General features: G+C 41.3%; 7 protein-coding genes across 7 annotated transcripts; 5 read left to right on the plus strand and 2 right to left on the minus strand.

Moving 5' to 3' along the window:
* Positions 1 to 4: 4 nt before the first annotated feature.
* Positions 5 to 1,024, minus strand: ATC70_010629 (uncharacterized protein; the record flags this gene model as incomplete). The annotated part of the gene is made up of 1 exon (XM_064829841.1): positions 5 to 1,024. One exon carries the CDS (start codon positions 1,022 to 1,024, stop codon positions 5 to 7), a length of 1,020 nt encoding a protein of 339 aa, XP_064682343.1.
* Positions 1,025 to 4,449: 3,425 nt separating this feature from the next.
* RRP9 (pre-rRNA processing protein) lies at positions 4,450 to 5,792 on the minus strand (the record flags this gene model as incomplete). Its single annotated transcript, XM_064829842.1, has 8 exons — positions 4,450 to 4,488; positions 4,541 to 4,658; positions 4,723 to 4,843; positions 4,897 to 5,031; positions 5,094 to 5,222; positions 5,275 to 5,346; positions 5,402 to 5,488; positions 5,543 to 5,792. 8 exons carry the CDS (start codon positions 5,790 to 5,792, stop codon positions 4,450 to 4,452), a joined length of 951 nt encoding a protein of 316 aa, XP_064682344.1.
* Positions 5,793 to 8,563: 2,771 nt separating this feature from the next.
* asa1 (Astra associated protein 1 Asa1) lies at positions 8,564 to 11,093 on the plus strand (the record flags this gene model as incomplete). The annotated part of the gene is made up of 2 exons (XM_064829843.1): positions 8,564 to 8,699; positions 8,758 to 11,093. The coding sequence occupies 2 exons, from the start codon at positions 8,564 to 8,566 to the stop codon at positions 11,091 to 11,093; spliced, it is 2,472 nt and encodes an 823-aa protein (XP_064682345.1).
* Positions 11,094 to 11,189: 96 nt separating this feature from the next.
* MEP2_1 (ammonium transporter) lies at positions 11,190 to 12,095 on the plus strand (the record flags this gene model as incomplete). The annotated part of the gene is made up of 3 exons (XM_064829844.1): positions 11,190 to 11,771; positions 11,825 to 11,921; positions 11,974 to 12,095. 3 exons carry the CDS (start codon positions 11,190 to 11,192, stop codon positions 12,093 to 12,095), a joined length of 801 nt encoding a protein of 266 aa, XP_064682346.1.
* A 547-nt stretch (positions 12,096 to 12,642) lies between these two features.
* On the plus strand, positions 12,643 to 13,656 carry ATC70_010633 (uncharacterized protein; the record flags this gene model as incomplete). The annotated part of the gene is made up of 3 exons (XM_064829845.1): positions 12,643 to 12,729; positions 12,791 to 13,078; positions 13,138 to 13,656. The coding sequence occupies 3 exons, from the start codon at positions 12,643 to 12,645 to the stop codon at positions 13,654 to 13,656; spliced, it is 894 nt and encodes a 297-aa protein (XP_064682347.1).
* Positions 13,657 to 14,188: 532 nt separating this feature from the next.
* Positions 14,189 to 15,626, plus strand: ATC70_010634 (Hexosyltransferase; the record flags this gene model as incomplete). The annotated part of the gene is made up of 5 exons (XM_064829846.1): positions 14,189 to 14,266; positions 14,332 to 14,423; positions 14,481 to 14,589; positions 14,672 to 14,782; positions 14,844 to 15,626. 5 exons carry the CDS (start codon positions 14,189 to 14,191, stop codon positions 15,624 to 15,626), a joined length of 1,173 nt encoding a protein of 390 aa, XP_064682348.1.
* Positions 15,627 to 16,645: 1,019 nt separating this feature from the next.
* Positions 16,646 to 17,378, plus strand: OSM2 (Osmotic growth protein; the record flags this gene model as incomplete). The annotated part of the gene is made up of 3 exons (XM_064829847.1): positions 16,646 to 17,200; positions 17,257 to 17,305; positions 17,365 to 17,378. The coding sequence occupies 3 exons, from the start codon at positions 16,646 to 16,648 to the stop codon at positions 17,376 to 17,378; spliced, it is 618 nt and encodes a 205-aa protein (XP_064682349.1).
* Between the last annotated feature and the right edge of the window lie 87 nt (positions 17,379 to 17,465).

Genomic DNA, 17,465 nt, shown 5'->3' on the forward strand with positions numbered 1-17,465 from the left:
GCTTTTATTGAAAAGAATCAGGCATCCAGTCTTGAGGCACAACGCCTTCTTTCCTTAAGTGACGCACCATAATCTCAAATGTGTCTTCATAGATATTGAAATGTCCCAGTGCCATCATTTGATCCGCTAACCCTGTGATGGTTTCTACTGTTTTGCGTCTGGATGCCTCCTCTTGCTCTGTCAATGGGGCGGGCCCTGCTGCTTCTTTGCCCTTTTTGTTCTTGTTCTTCTTGTCTAGCATCTTTTGCTTCCAAGCAGGTAGCTTTTTGGGCAATGAATTCGCCAGCGATGTTAATGCTTCCTGCACTGTTTGTCCAGGCTTCAAGTATTCCACCAATGCCTTGTATATATCATTTTGTGATTGAGGTACGTTTGACTGACGTTCTGCTTCCTTCAACGCTTCCTCTCTTTCACGCTTCTCGTGAGCTGCCTTTGCTTGATTCATATCCTTGCGAGAAATGCCTTCCATCCACTTGTCATGAAATGCTTGCGGATCCACTTTGTTGCGAATATAGTTTCCCTTTTCATCCAGACTACCTTCCTCCATCTCTTGCTTCATATTGAATGCTGAGATCTTTGACTCTTTCTTTTGTCCATCCTCAATGTCTGACTCGTCTTCCGATTCACGGTCGTACGAATTGAATTCTTGGCCTTCAATCTCTTGATTGGGGTTGGCTTTGCCCTTCCCTTTCTCTGTGGAAGGCTCTGGTTCGCCACCAAACATATCAAAATCTTCTCCAGGTGCAGTGGGCACCTTCTCCTCCTCTTCGTCCTTCTTCCTCTTGCTTCCCTCATCGTCTGAATCGCTGCTGTAGACACCACCGCCTACTTCTTCATCATCGCTATCGTAGACGTCAAAATTTACTGCTCCACGGCGATTTTTCTTGTCCTCTAGCTCGTCTTCATGATTAAACTCGAAATCAGTTTCCCCACTGTTCCTTTTTGATTTTGACTTGCTGTCAAATCGAACGCGTTTAGATGATGCTTCTCCTTGGAAATCAAATGTTCTCTTGACGCCAGACATGGTTACGTGGTAAAGAAAAGAGAAAAATTAAGTAAAACTTGCTTTATTGTCGTCAAATCAAGCCAGACAACCGGAGTCCAGACATTGGATCGCAGAACTACTAGTTGCCTAGTTGGATGAATTCAAGCTTATTGAGCAGTTTCACTAGCTGATCTCTCTCGCTGCGCTCGATGTCGACGTCGCCCTGCGGGCTCTCGCCGAAAACATTTTAAATCAGGTATATCAAGTAGATTTTAAACAATCACTTGTTAGTAAAAGAAAGGCTATATCAGAGCCAGGAGGAAGAGGAGAAGAGATAGCTACCTCTGCTCCCTTTTTGCTTACACTGATATCAAACGAAGCCTATCATTGAGGCAGTGTGAAAGAACATTCAGCATGTGTACACCACAATTTCCATTTTCTGATAGTAGAATTGTCATACCATTCGCTGCTGTTGCTGCTGCTGCTCTTAATATGGCGACATAAAGCTAGCCATGCGCAAATACAGGATTTGTGTAAGATCTACAGCGATTTTCTGAGATATTGTCATTGCAAAAGACACCTTCATGTGACAAAACTCTCCAAAAAAAGATATATGGGCTAATCAATTGTCCTTTCAACTCCATTGTTCCCATTTAATCAGCATTGCAGTCAGCATTGTCATCATCAGAAAGGCATTTAGGTCAGCCAGCAGCAAGCCGCCGCCAAAATTGATTCAGACTCAGATTATTTTTTCTGTTTAAGATTGGACAGATATTGTCATCTTTCGACCTCTTTGATCAATGTTGCAATATCCGACTATGTACAGTGTGATGTTAGCCCTACGCTTCCTAATACATTCTAAAGTACTTTTCAAGGCGCTTCCGATGGCGCTAATTGTAATAAGTGTTTTGAATGAGATTATTGAGCAATTTAATAAAATTTGAAATGAGGTTTATAGCGAAAATAGCCATATTGTGCATATGAAAACCTCATAAAAGTGATATCAGAGGTTGCTTTGGATCGAGAGAAACATTTTGATTCAGTATCATAACATAATAAATGTTCAGTACTTTTGCACTTTACAATCCTAATATGGAACCTGAGTTTCAAGGCATCTATCAGACCTGGCTCATATCATAACATAATAAATGTTCAGTACTTTTGCACTTTACAATCCTAATATGGAACCTGAGTTTCAAGGCATCTATCAGACCTGGCTCATATCATAACATAATAAATGTTCAGTACTTTTGCACTTTACAATCCTAATATGGAACCTGAGTTTCAAGGCATCTATCAGACCTGGCTCATATCATAACATAATAAATGTTCAGTACTTTTGCACTTTACAATCCTAATATGGAACCTGAGTTTCAAGGCATCTATCAGACCTGGCTCATATGAGAATAATGATTTTACAATCAATCAACAAAAACCACTGTAATTTCTACCCTCTTTCCTCTGCTCAGTGCTGTCAATGTTTTATTTGAGCGACGTCTCAGAGCCTCAGAGATTTCATTACTTACTGCAGACATTTTATGCAACCCATGCATTGTCAATGTCCAGACTAACGTTATTAAATATAGAATGCAATAAAATATCATTATGAACGATATAGAAGGCAATAAAATATCATCATAAACGATAGTGCTATGACCTGCCACCTACTTTCTATACGCTTCAAGGGCATTTACTACTGTATTGCCTTATGAAAAGGGCATGAGTTTTCCAGCTGGCCCTACCAGCCAAAATTAATTCAAACCCAGAATCATAGTCTGTTCCAGATTGGACATATTTTGATAATTTTGGACTCGATCGAGCTATTTTTGCAGATTCGACTAAGTGAAGTATGATAATCACCCCATGCTTCCTTAAGCTTTCCTGGAGTACTTTTCAAGGCGCTTCCAATGGTACTAAGTAAAATAGATGTTTTGAATTCACTTATTGAATGATTTGTAAAAATATGAAAAGAGATTTATGGCCAAAATGTCGAAATTTTACATATCAAAGTCCCACAAAGATAATTTCAGAGGTTGCTTTGGATTGATAGAAACATTTTGATTCAAGATATACCATAGTAAAAGTCTCCATTATCAAGATGAAAAATGCGGTCGTTTGATTTTCGATGAAAACCATGAGGGATACCTCATGCTTTTTGGTCGATTTTTGACCATGTTTTTTTGGTCCCCAAAAAGTCGAGCAAAAGTGTCAGAAAGTAACTGCCATATGAAAGCAACCATTTGGGGCTATTCTGACGATCTAAAACGGCCTTGAACGCAAGAAAATGCAGCTCAAATGCACTCATATTTTGCTGTATTAGGGACACTAAGGACTAAAAAGTGGGAATACCAGTATGCTGCTTGCCCGTATATGAAGTAGCTACGTGTATATGGATGTAGAACATCACATAAGAATCAGATCCACAGATAATATGAAGGGTTACTATGTGTAAGTGGAGGGTCAAAATGAAAGTAGCAGTATTTTGATAAAATACGCAAGAGCAATCAGTAGCACGAGCTGCCGCTGCGCAGGTTGGTTCTCTACCTTTGCTACGCTTCGGTGAGAACCATCCGAAGCATAAACACTCATACGATTAGTGATTACATATCAATCAACAATCAGGGTTCCTCTTCTAACATTTTAGCTATATTAATTTTGGGATATTAGCCAAAGGCCCGCGGCAGCGCGAGCCGTTTGAACGTAGGTTGGTTTCCACCGAAGCGAAGCGTAGGTCAGGAAACCACCCGAAGTGCTGAAAGGCTCGTATACCATAGTAAAAGTCTTCATTTTCAAGGTGAAAAATGCGATCGTTTGATTTTTGTCAAAAAGCATGAGGTACCCCTCATGCTTTTTAGTCGATTTTTGACCATGTTTTTTCTTGGCTCAAAAAAGTTGAGCAAAGGTGTCAGGAAGTTACTGCTACTCGAGTACAATTGTTTGGCGTCATTCCGGTGGCTCAGAAAGGTATACATGTCAAGATATAAAGACCTGAAATCTGTCCAATTTGGTTGTATTTTTGCTGTATAGCTTTTATTTACACGGCATGAATCACATTTTTGGTAGCTGCAAATTACTGGAAAGACAGTTATGTAGTTTGAGCAATTTTTAATTCGAATAGGAGGCACATTGATTTTGGTAAAGCTGATTTATGCAAATTTTGATGCATTATGTTGTTGGTGATAAGCTTATTAACAATGAAAATGAAACCCCGAATTTGCTGCTTGAATTCTATGGTTATGCACCTTTGTTTCGCTACGGTAAACCCTTAAAGATTATTATTACCAAATACTGGGTTACATGCTTAGTAGCCATGGTTTTGCACCTTGTATGGCACTCAATTCTTTAAATTTTTGAAAGGATATAATTTGTTTGCTTTTTTTTTGAATGTTTTCCAGTATATATATTTTAGATGATCATATACATTAGAGGAAGCCTCTCCGACTAAAGTATCTGATGGTAGTGCCTTAGATTGCTAGTCTATCAATGTCTGTGGGACAATAGATCTGACATAAACACAAGTCAGTAAAGTATGCAAGCCAATCGCATTTTTCTTACCTCTTCAGAAAAGTTGAATAACATGGTAGACGGCTTCGATTTTGTAAATAGCTGATTCCAGATTGATTTTGCCATCCACTGATGAGCGCTGACAGAAGGATGAAAGCAGTCAATGTTGCTATTGAAATTCACATATCGCCATTAGTACCATATTACTGCAAGCCATCGTGGAATGTGCTTACCTAAATGCATTGATAGGAAATGACTGGAAATCGATTGGAAATGGAGTGTATGCTACTCCGAATGTGGATCCTGGCTGAGGTGCATACTTGTTGGCAATGGCCATCAGCTTTGTATTGAATTCTGATACAAAAATGTTACTATCGCGCTGTTTGTAAGCATAATCCAAGACTCACGCTCCATCAAGCTGTCCATATGATCCATCTTGTTTTGAAGAAAACATTCACAAGGCTTGATAATATCTCTATTAGCGCAGTATTGTGGGTTTGCTTTTGCCATTTGGTTGATGACAGAGAATCTAAACATGCCAACTGCGCAATATGGCTTCGTTAGTTGCCAGGGATAGTTTTTGAATGCTATGTTTGGTGCTTACTCAGATTGACAAAGGTCTTGGGGATCGATCTTTTGATACGTTGAACAGCATTTTCTATTTCCCTAGCATATACCTCAGGTGTAGTCAAGTTAGTGAGCTTGCTGTCGCAGGATTGACACATTTCATTGCCTACGTTGTAAAGCATGATTAAATGATACTTTGTCTGTGGGACTAAACTTACTTCCAATGTGTATGTTGATCATTTTCCATTCGTTTTTTGCATTCAAGTTTGATGCAAATGGACTATTCAGTTCTGCACGTACGCTTTTAGTAGCATTTTCCTTGCTGTACAACGATATAATGTATACCTTGCAGCAAGTAATCTAGCTCTAGATCCAAATTGACGGCCATAGCACCAGAAATTGCCGCATTCAGGTTATCAACAGGAGGGAAATCTACCAAATTGTATGAGCATACGCCCTATCTTCCTGCTGATAATGCATGCTTACGGGTTGCATATGATACGTTTCCAGCGATAGACACCAAAGGATGGGTGTTTGTAGATGAACCCAGAAGCTTTGCATTGAAATGCTTTATAAAGCTGGCTATGGATATCGCATCAGGATCACCACCCATCATGTAGTTGAGTCCTCGATACTCTGTCAAGGCATTTGGGTTTAAGAGTCCCAACGGGCCCTCTGGTACATTTTTTATGCCGTAACCTGCGAAAATGCTATTCAAGTCTTGAGACACAAACATCTAATGATTTGATAAAGAAATTGCAAACCTATCACCCAAAGCTGCAATGAATTCGATATCGTCTATTCTGAGATCACGAACGTCGCTTGGTGGTGTTGATCTTGGTGACAATGCTGGACAGTTTTGTATGGTTGTTACGTTTATTAGCGCTACAAATGGAGTGCAAGATAACACTAAAAGGTTGAGAAGAACAATTTTGATCATAATGTTCGATTCAATAAAGGAAAGAAAGAGAACCTGTTTGTTTATCGCGACAGGCAGGTGTGTTATGATGTTTAATACATTTGCATCGATTTCCGAGGTCGATTTCGATACTGTTTTTTTCAAGAAGGGGATGCTGTGGAAAGGAGGTTCTCAGGGGTAGCAGAGGCTTAGGATCATAACAGGCAATATCGCATACATGGAGCTTATACTGAGGCAGTACAGTAGCAGCGCTACTAGGTCCGGCTTTAACTCTTACATAAAAGAGACCTGCATAGAGCATCGAGCTTTCATGGATAGTTTACGAGGTCTGAAAGCATGGAAAGCATGCGCTATGTAGTTTCTCTTGGACGAGGCTCAGTCATCAGCAGGATCGCTCACGGTGGCTGTTGTTTACTGCCCAGTCAGCAATATTTAGTGCTTTTGGTCCTGCTAATTTGCCTTTAAATCAAACTACAAAGCATGCCTTCAACTTTATCAAAGACACAATATCTAAATCAATGCAATGCAGCATACTCAAGCTACATACTATATCAGCTTCACCAGTTTTGAGCCACCAATACATCGGAATTCAGTAGAATTTGATAGTATTGAATTGATTATATCTCTTTGAATATGCCGTTTTGGACCGTCAGAGTGGCACCAAACGGTTTCTCTTGACTAATACTTACTTCCTTTTACTTTATCTCATTTTTTTTTTGCATCTTCAAAAAAATGGTCAAAATCCATGAGGGGTAGTAAGGCCAAATCGTCAAAAATCAATCGACCACATTTTTCAACCCAAAAGCGACGTTTTTTACATGGCAAGTATTAGTGTAAACGAAAGCTACAGATCCACTCTATCATATGAAATTGCCAATTTGAGAAATTCCTAATTCGAATTCTGATTTTTCGACTAAAATAGCGTTTGCATATTTTGCCATTTTTAGAATTATTTTTGGTGGGACATATAAAAATAATTGGTATCGTTCGATAGACAATCCAAAGAAGTATTTATTACAATTAATACAAAAAACAGGTTAGCTATAGTACTTCTGGAGGAATCCTCGATGGAAGTTTTTTTTTTTTGTCAAATTGATCACAAATCAAATTCTCAGATCCAGAGAAAAAAAGCGGAATTTGAATTGGGTTTCAGCAGCAGCAGCAGCATCAGCCAGTGCATAGCTGGAGTAATTCATGCCTGGCTGTTTACCGACATGAAGCTTTGACCAAACACCTTAGCTCCCTCTGTTGAATCAATAGTCAACAACCAGCTTAGTAGGAAAGGCCGAGTGGGCTTTTTTGGTTATGAGTTATTCATTGATTAGGTTTTTTGAAATGTTATTTGAGATGAATGTGATGATCCGAACGTTGAAATGGATTAATTCTAAAAAGGATAATCGTCCTTTGGCAAAAATAACGATATTATCATTCAAGTTTGTTCACTGTGCTATAGTGAGGAGCAGGCTGCCTTTCTCTGAATTCTAACGACCATGATTATCAAATCCTCAAACCTTATGTCTTGGTTCTCCAAACAACGCATATTGTTGATTGGGATAAGCACAAGAGAACTTTTTTCTATTATTTCAACTGACCAACACGATTCGGTATATGCCTTGATCTGGGTCACGATTAATCTACAAATAGAATCCTCTTGCAAAAGGGCATGCACCCCACATTTGAAGAAAAAAAGCAAAATGACCCCATGGTAGGGCGAATGAAATCATGAGTCGATGAAGCGGTAGGCTCTCACCGCATAATCAGATTTGATTGTTGTAATCATACATGCATCATCTGATGTCCGTAACACGGTTTGATTCAAGGCCAATACTCAAGCAGGTTGGGGATTCCCGGCGTCAGGTAATGTCCATTTCAAATGTATTCACAAGCTGGTGGCATTCATCATGATAGAGATAAATGGACACATTCGGGAATCTTCAAATTGAGGCAAACGAGCCTTTTGTGACAAGAGATGCAATGCATGATTATAATAGCATCAATTAACGTACTGCTTGTTAGTGTTGTCTGGCTACTTGACTGACTAAATGAAAATGGGAATCAAGGAGGCTGAATCATTGGGTCGATTCCAGTTGCATCAAACTGGTATTAGCTTGGGTAGCGGCGTTTGGTTCTTGAACCATCATCATCAATCGACAATATCCAGCAGCGAAACAGTAGCAGCCCATCAAAAGAGAACGGGCGCATTTAATTACTTTTCTTCCTTCTTATTATCATTACATCTTTTTTATTCTCTCTTTACATTTAAAATATATTCGCAACAAGGCTTCCATTTAAGTTTTCCATGGCAACCAGATCAAATTTCATTTAAACAACATTTATTGACATCAAGTATAGTGTGTAGCACAGCACCCAGTAATCAAAACAAGACTGAAACCGATTTCTCTATATATTTCGCCATTTGTTTAGTTTTTTTTTTTTTTTTTTTTCTTTTTCTCTTACCAATCTTTATATATATATATACTGTATATATACCTGTACATAGTATTGAATGAACTCTACAATAAATTATACCACTGCAACGCAGCTTCTAGAGCAGGGGAAAGCAAAGGTAAGCATCTTGTTGTATTGAAATGAAAAATAAAGCTAAAAATAAGAAAACGCTAATCCCTATTTCTATCGCAACTAAACAGGATGCATATGCGGCTTTCCTTTCTGTTGTCGAATTGTCCACCCAGCAACTCTACGGAGTCAAATTTGTTCACCAGAGTAATGTATATCTACATGTCGCATTGTAAGGATATAGCGAGCTAATGCAATACTATAGCCATCGTATCCAAACCTCAAGAGTACGATAAATCCATTGCCTTACTTAGATCAAGTCTTGATCAATTAGAAAATATTGTTGTCCATAAATTGCCTGGTGCAAGCATGGCTACACAGCAACAGCACTTAAAAGCGAAATCTCCACCGCCACCTGTACCGCCCAAACCAACGAAAATCCATCAAAAGCCGATGATACCGCCTAAACCGAAAGAAATTATGCCTAAAACTGAAGCTAACAGGACGCCGCCAGCAATTCTACCAATGCAAAAGAGAGGAAGAGGCAATTCTGTGAGTTTTGCAGAGGATTCCAAGCTGTTGCAGATGACCATTATCGAAAACGACGATGAGGAGGACAAGATGATGGATACAGAATCCAATCAGCTACTGGCGACAACTGTAGAAGATGAGGATGATGATGACGAAGAAGAGGAGATGGTAGATTTTGAAACAACAAAGGCTGTATCACCTCCACCTCCACCACCAGCAAAAAGGCCTGCGACAAGCTCTTTTAGCAATGCAAACAACATGAAACCCCATATGAGAAAAAGGAGTCAATCATGGGTAGTGCAGAGCGATGATACAAGCCAGCGAGACTCCATTGATGTCTTGTTGGAGACAGTGGTTGATCCACGCAATCTTGTTCCAGCGCAAACCAATACAGGCGACAGCATCTCGCTGCCTACCCTCACAGCCACCACATCGCAACCCAACTATGTCCCCAATATACCAGCACCACCTTTATTAGCAACACATCGTAGACTGCAACAGCGTTTGAACGAACTTGAAGCAGAGCTGGAATCCACTTCCACAGAGACGGATGGCTTGCTACTCAGGTCAGAGAGATCACACAAGGTATATTGCGCTAGACAAACACTGGAAAAAGTGCGCACGCTGTACATGAGTGCCATGACGATTCCAAGCATTCTCCAGTTTCCACCACAACTGATAGCGTATCAGCTAACCTTAATCGAATCATCCATCTTTCGCGGCATCCCGCCAGAAGCTCTGCTGTCCCATTCTGCTCGTACGCCGCACAAGAAGATTGTAGCATCCACCGACTTTTTCAACTTTATCACTCGATCCATTGAACACTCCATTTTGCTGCCACAAGAAGCGTCGAGACGAGCAGAGATCATTCATCGCTGGATCAAGATTGCCACCAAGCTGCTTGCCCTCAACAACTATCAGACACTCAAGGCTGTAATCTCTGCACTGGGTACACCACCTATCCAGCGCCTGAGACGCACATGGGAATGTATACCCAAGAAGCGTATGGGAAGGCTGGAACTTTTGAATACGCTCATGTCTGAATGCGACAATTACCGCAAATACCGAGAACACATGGGGCTGGAACGAAAACGCTTGTGGTCTAAACCTGTAGTGCCGTTTTTAGGTGTCTTTATCCACGATGTCACTTATTTGCATGCAGCAGCCAAAGGAAATCAGCAAGATAACCGTGTGCAAGATGTGTTGAGCTGTATTCAGCTGTTTCAAAAAGCTCCAGTATACCCACAACAACCTCCGCCTTCGTTTGTCCATGCGCAGAAGAAGCATCTGTTCCGTCCCATGCTGTCAGACGCACTGCATTTTGGCTCCTCGTCCAAGAAGAACAGCAACAGAACAACCACAGCCGCGCTGATGGGTGAAGATCAGCGCCAGGAGACCGAGGTGGAGCTGGAGCAGCAGTTGATCATCCAGTATCTGCTGATGAGGCCCTGGGTCAGCGAAAAGGTGATTGATGCGCTCAGTAATCTGCGTGAGCCACCCAAGCCAAGATCCATCTCGTCGCCAACGTCCAGCCGGTACAACAGCGATTCCAACGTCAATCTGTCCATCACAACATCCTTGACTAACAACAGCACCACTCCCACGACCACATCACCTTTGACAGCGACTAATAACAATGGCTCCATTCTTAGTAACGCAAGTTCATTTATTAGATTTAATAGTAGCAGCAGTAGTAGCACACATCAGCAGCAGCCTAATGAAGACACCACAGATGAAGAGAGCAAAAAGTCCATTGTTGGTGGATTTTGGCCATTCAGAAAGAGTACAGACATGAGTCGCAGTTCAGTGAGCACAGAGGACCCGCCCTCCTGGCATGATGAATTCGACGACGATGAAGACGAAGACGACGAAGATGATGAAGAAGAAGACGAGCAGGAGAACGAGCAAGTTTTGCAGCAGCAACATCAGCAACAAGCCGCCAAAAACGGTATGCTTAGCATGAAAAAGCGGCCTTCTACCATGATCAATCCTTCCAATAGGGGCCATAATCGATCCATTTCACTGCCTTCCAAGTCGATTCTAGTATCAGATTTATATCGTCCATCTTGAGTTTGAATAAATTTTGTCTGTCTCCGTGAAATAATTTTCTAAATGATATCTTACAGCTCTTGAACTCTCCTCCCTCTCGCTTCCTACATAAACATCATGAGTAATAATAGCAAAAGAAAGTCAAGCACACATGCTACTTCGCCACCACCATCCAAGCGATCGCCATTACATGCCTTCTCGCCTCCACGTATGTCTGCTACAAGTCCACCTCATTATTCGTTACAACAGCAGCAACAGCAACAACAAAATCGTCCACTGACTACAGCAGCAGCGGCTGTTGCTGCTATGAAACGAGGTACAAATGCCTCTCAGCAAGCGTCGCAAACGCCATACAGACGACAGAGCAACAGCACGGCACCACCATCACGTCAAGGCTCTGTGGAAACAGACCGCGAAGGCAGCGTGGCAGCGAGCACGCAAGCAGAGGATGAAGCAGCCACATCAGCAGCCAGCAAAGACGAAGCAGCAGCAGGAAAGGAAGCACAGAGCAAGGAAGATGCAGAAGCAGACGACGATGAAAAGGAAGACGTCGTGGTAGATTTCAATGCAAACATGCAAGCGCAGATGGAGAAGGCAAAAGAGGACATGAAAGTGCTGTTGGAGAACTTTTCAGACGATCAACTACAGCGATATGAAGGCTACAGACGTTCAGCGCTGAATCGCACTAATGTGAAAAGGGTAGGTGGGGATGGAGTAGTGTATGTAGAGCAGCTATTGATGTCCTGCAACAGCTTGTCAGTCAGGTATTGAATCAGCAATGCTCACAAACCATGGCATTTGTAGTAGCAGGTTTCTCAAAGGTGTATGTCGGTGAGATTGTAGAAAAAGGTGAGCCTTTGTCGTTGAGCATCAGAGTTGGTTTGCTCACACACTTTACTAGCCAAAGAGATCATGGAAGAGTGGGGAGACAACGGTGCTATCCGACCAGAGCATTTACGAGAAGCACACCGAAGATACAAGCGAGATAAAGTCAGTAGTGCTTCATTAGGAAGAAGGCTCTGAGGTGTTACAACGTTAACAATTAAGGATATCTGCAAACAACATTTGCATTGCCTAATATACTCGTTTTTTTCATATATAATCACTTGGTCTTTCTTACCATTTCTTTGTTGTTGTTGTTATTGCCCAAAATATTGGTTTATATAATACCTCTTGTCTTGTTCTTTTTTTTTTCATCTCTTCTTTTTCTTCTTCTTCTTCTTCTTCTTGTTTCTTCTTGTTTCTTCTATTCTATCTCTTACCACTATTTATTCTATATATATATAAAATGTATGGTCCAATGTCCATGTTTCCACCTCCTACTGCTTCAGCACCTAAATGCTGTGGCTGCATATCGCTGAGATTGGGATGTGTGTTGATTTGTCTAATATGGGCGGTAAAGTTAGCGAGAGATACATGAAGCAAACGAGACACAAGTATTGATTCAAAAGCAGGCATTTTCAATGTACATGGCAGTGCTGTCGTTTCAGAATTCAAGCCGTAAGTTTTGAGCGTACACCCAAAGATGAAGCAATGCTAACAAACCATACATACAGTCTTCTTTACTTATATGATCAATGCGCCTATTATGGTATACGGTGTGGCAAATTTGATCCTATCACTGGTCTCGGTGGGCGGCATTTTTATATTCATTACTGTAAATATATCCAACAATGCAACGAGTTACCACATGTGTATTCACCCTGTCTTCTTTATAGCGGGCCGACCGACATGTCCACACTTTTTCGCATGCCATCTTCGTGTGTGTGTTCATTGTGCTCGTGGACGCATTTGCCAATTTAGTGATATTCATTACCGACCAGAGCAACTACCACAACCAATGTGTCAGCGAAGCATCGACCTCTATCATCAACAATGTCAATAACGCCATGAATGGCACTCAGACATCATTCAACTACAATAACGATTATTACAACTGCGACAATTTATGGCAAGACGAGCTGAAATTTGGCATCATATTCTATGTGCTTCAATTTGCATTCTATGTAAGTACGAGTGCATCTCATGCTAGTCAGTCTACTTATATGAGAACTTCTTCTTGTAGTCGTATTGGGCATTGTGCATTTACAGTTTCTCGCTGGTAATCAGAGGATTTGCAACAGAGGTGTTTCTCCGTAATGGAGGCGGTGGCAGTGTGCCCATGATGGGAGGGCCCCCTCCACCCGGTGTTGCACTACCACCCAGTGCCATGATCAACACGCCTGCAGGTGGTGGTGGTGGACCCTTCCCGCCTAATGATCGCCAAGTCATTGTGCTCAATAATGCAAAGCCGGGATCAAAGACCAAAAGACGCATCGATACCTTTTCTTTTAGAAACATCAAGCGATCTTCCACATCAGCAACAAAACCACTGATGCAGCAGCAGCAGCAACACACAGCCATGGACCAGTTGCATGTGCCATTTGGCGCAAGAGACTCTCAGTTTACTATTGGATTTAGATTAGGTCCAGATGGAAACATCATTGACATTGAAAATGCACCTTCTCCGACGCCTACATTTATCAATTCCACACAACAATTAAAACGAAAGCCTATTATGACCGAGGATGACACAAAGTATTAATCCTCCTCTCTCTCTCTCTCTCTCATCTCTATATATAAATACGCACACACGCAACACATATAAGCATATAAATAAACAACAAACTCCTCATTTTCTCTGTTATCAAATGCTGTTTGTGCGGATAAAATTTAAGTATTCAAGGCACACAAAGGGAACAATGCGTTGGGATTGGACCTGACCTCAGGTGTATACAAGATCATCAGCTGTATTTCATTGGCCAAGCTGCATTTTTGTGATTCAACTTGGTTTATGCTTGGATTCGGGCAGATGAAAATGTCATGTCAATAATATAAAATGTAATTTTCTCAAACATAGCATTTCCACGGACCAACAGGCGCGTCTTTGGCAGCTTGAACACCGTGGGAAGTTTGGTTTGGTCCTCTCAATCGAATGCCCAGGAGACAGAAAACGAGATGTTTGGGTGCGACTCCGAGTGAATCACCGTGACTGACGGGCCTATGAGATGCCTATTTAAGGGCGTCCTTTCCATCATCCACATTTTGAAAGCTTTCATTCCCTTATTCATAACAACATGTTCTCATCAAGAATCCTGCCATCATTCAAGCGTAGTGCCTTTCTTCAAGCAAAGCGATTCACATCTGAATTAAGTGTAGGTCATCTCAGATAGAGTATGAAAAAGTCTGGTGTGATCTAACATATCCAATCGGTTTATAGGCAAGCAAACTTCAAATCAAAAAGGCAGATACACTCAAGCCTTTGGTTGCTAACAACGAGCTTGTCTTTGGTAACACCTTCACCGACCACATGTAAGTTGTCAGGCACCTTGGAATAAGGAGGGAGATGGACTCATGCCTCAAATGCAGGATCTCTGTTGATTGGGACGAAAAGAGCGGTTGGGCTGCTCCTCAACTCCACCCTTATGAAAACTTGAGTTTGGCTCCCAGTGCTGTTGTCTTTCATTATGCTTCAGAGGTGAGTTTTTTTCTTTTTTTTTTTTTTTTTTTTGCTATAGATGGATGTGAGAGGCATTTGATATTCAAGTTGCGACTCTTAGTGTTTCGAAGGCATGAAGGCATACAAGGATGAGCATGGCAAGATTCGTCTTTTCAGACCCGAAATGAACATGGCTCGTATGAACAGATCGACTGCACGTATTGCGCTTCCTGTAAGTTGTTTTTTTTTCTCACGGTAATTCCTCGTCCTCTAACTCTAAAATGTGAATGTAGCAATTTGATGGAGACGAGTTGATCAAGATCATTGGCGAGTATTTAAAGACAGATGAGAGATGGATTCCCGAAGGAAAGGGCTATTCCCTCTACTTGCGTCCTACTATGATCGGTACACAGGAAGTATTGGGTGTCAACGCTCCTACCAAGGCCAAGCTGTTTGTCATTGGTTGTCCCGTTGGCCCTTACTACAAGACTGGATTCGCTGCTGTTCGCTTGTTGGCTACTACTGAATATGTCCGTGCATGGCCTCGTGGTACAGGTGAAGCCAAGATTGGTGGTAACTATGCTCCCGGTTTATTGCCTCAACGTTTAGCTGCTGAAAAAGGCTACCAACAAAACTTGTGGTTGTTTGGTGACCAACATCAATTGACCGAAGTGGGTACCATGAACTTGTTCATCTTGCTCAAGAACGATAACGGTGATTTGGAACTCGTAACACCTCCTTTAGATGGCTCCATCTTGCCTGGTGTCACTCGTGATTCTATCATTGGCTTGGCTAAGGAGTGGAACGAATTCGAAGTCAAGGAACGCACCATGACTATGCCTGAGCTTCGTGATTTGGCAAAGGCTGGTCGTATTGTTGAAATGTTTGGTGCTGGTACTGCTTGTGTTGTCAGTCCCATCAAGGAAATTGGTTACATGGGAGAAGATATCAAGATTCCTCTTGATCCCAAGGATGCTCAAAGCCAAGCTGGTCCTTACACTAGACGCTTCAATGATGCTATCAACGCTATTCAATACGGTGAGATTGAGCATCCTTGGTCCGTTGTCGTCAACTAGATGTATCATAATCTATATTTACCCCCATTTATATAAAGTAATATGCCTTTTTTCTTGTACAAGATTAAATTTTGGCATTTATTCATCATCCTGCAGGGATAATCGAGTTTGCTTCACTACTAGCAAGGTTTAAACGGCTTGAACACATTAGATATCAATCCAGCTTTGAATATGTGAATATTGTTGCCTCAACAAACAGAGCACTTATCCGTTTGCTAAAGCTAATCTGTATTAAACTAACCCGTACCTGAAAATCGAAATGTCAAATTCTGGGTTAGAACCTATTGAACTAGCGATAACAGTGATTCAACCAGTGATCCAGCCGTATTCTATCACCAAATGGCAATATAATGTGAGCAAAATCACTCCTTTTTAGCGTGATTGAGCACTAGACATACATCTCTCCTTTATACGTTGATTGAAATGAGTGTATGCATAAAAGTACCGTACCATGAAACAAAGGCGCTTTCTTTCCGCACACATCTTGTTGTCTACGATGGAACTCAACAACAAAATCCACAAATTCATACAAGGTCTAAGAGAAACGAAGCAACAGCCCTCAAACCACAGCAATTCAAAGCTTGTACAAGATGCAACGTCCATCAAGAATGACACACCAAACCAAACACAGCATCCACAAGAGAAGAGCATCATTCATTGCCCAGCTAGCATGGTCTTGCTCTTTATCCTCTTTGTTGAAGCTCTGGCTATCACTGCTATGCAGGGCTGTATCATCTATTACCATACACTTGTCTTTGCGCAATGCAATCTCTCTCTACGCACACTGGGCCTCAGCCAAGTGGACCTAATCTACCATGGCATCCTAATCATGGCTTTTGTGTATCAGGTGTTTCTATGCATAGATTGCTTAAGGCAACGCAATGTTTTCCAATTGATGGCTCTGTTACTTTATGGCAAGTGATAGTAGAGCATGGTGTAATATATTTAGCTTGCTTAGTTCTTTATAAATAGGTATTCTGCTTGTTATATATACAGGAATCCAAACAATCCAGCATCTGATGTTTGAGAAAGCAGGCTGTCAGTTTCCTCCTTTGGTAGATGCAGCATCAGCAGCAGATGGAAACGCAACAACATTGCCCAATTTAAGCAATGAAACGGCAACACCTACAAGCAATAAGCTATTACATATGTCTGTAATCATCAGTAACACCAGCCTGATTTTCCAAGATACCGTGGATAAATACGTTTCTAATATAAAGCCATTTGAATATGCCATTCTGGTGCTTGTTCCCATCTGCTTCATCATCATGACAGGCTGCATCATAAAGCTGTATTCACTGTTTAAATGGAATCATTACAAGAGCCACACACTACCAGCAGCAGTGACGGATGGTGCCGATGACACTCAATTGCGTACGACACTGATGGCTTGGTCGATACTCACGGGACTCTTGAAGCTCGATTTCTTCTTTCTGTTTGCTTATGCCGCTCAATTAGTGCCTTCGCGCATGATGGCATACACTGTGCCCTCTTATGAAAGCATTGTCGTCTTTTGCACTGGTTTGCTAGCATTTCTGCTCGCTATTCAAGGTATCCGAACTGAAAATATCAGAGTAATGTGGCTCTTTTCTTTCGGCTTACTCGGGTCCATCGGCTACTTTGGATACAGACTGTTTACATTTGGTATTCCCAGAGACGTTACAAGAGACCCGTATATAGTAAATGTTATTGCAATGTACGCAATTTTGGATTGCTTTTCACTAACCCTTTATTTCAGTTGACAAGGTATAATTTGTTGCTTATGACATTAACCTTAACTCTGCTTGTGGTCATGACGTTATGTACATGTCTCGTTTGTATTAAAAATGTATCATTTCA

The sequence above is a fragment of the Mucor velutinosus genome (genome assembly GCF_035048745.1).
Source record: "Mucor velutinosus strain NIH1002 chromosome Unknown tig00001564, whole genome shotgun sequence".
Taxonomy (NCBI): Eukaryota; Fungi; Mucoromycota; class Mucoromycetes; order Mucorales; family Mucoraceae; genus Mucor; species Mucor velutinosus.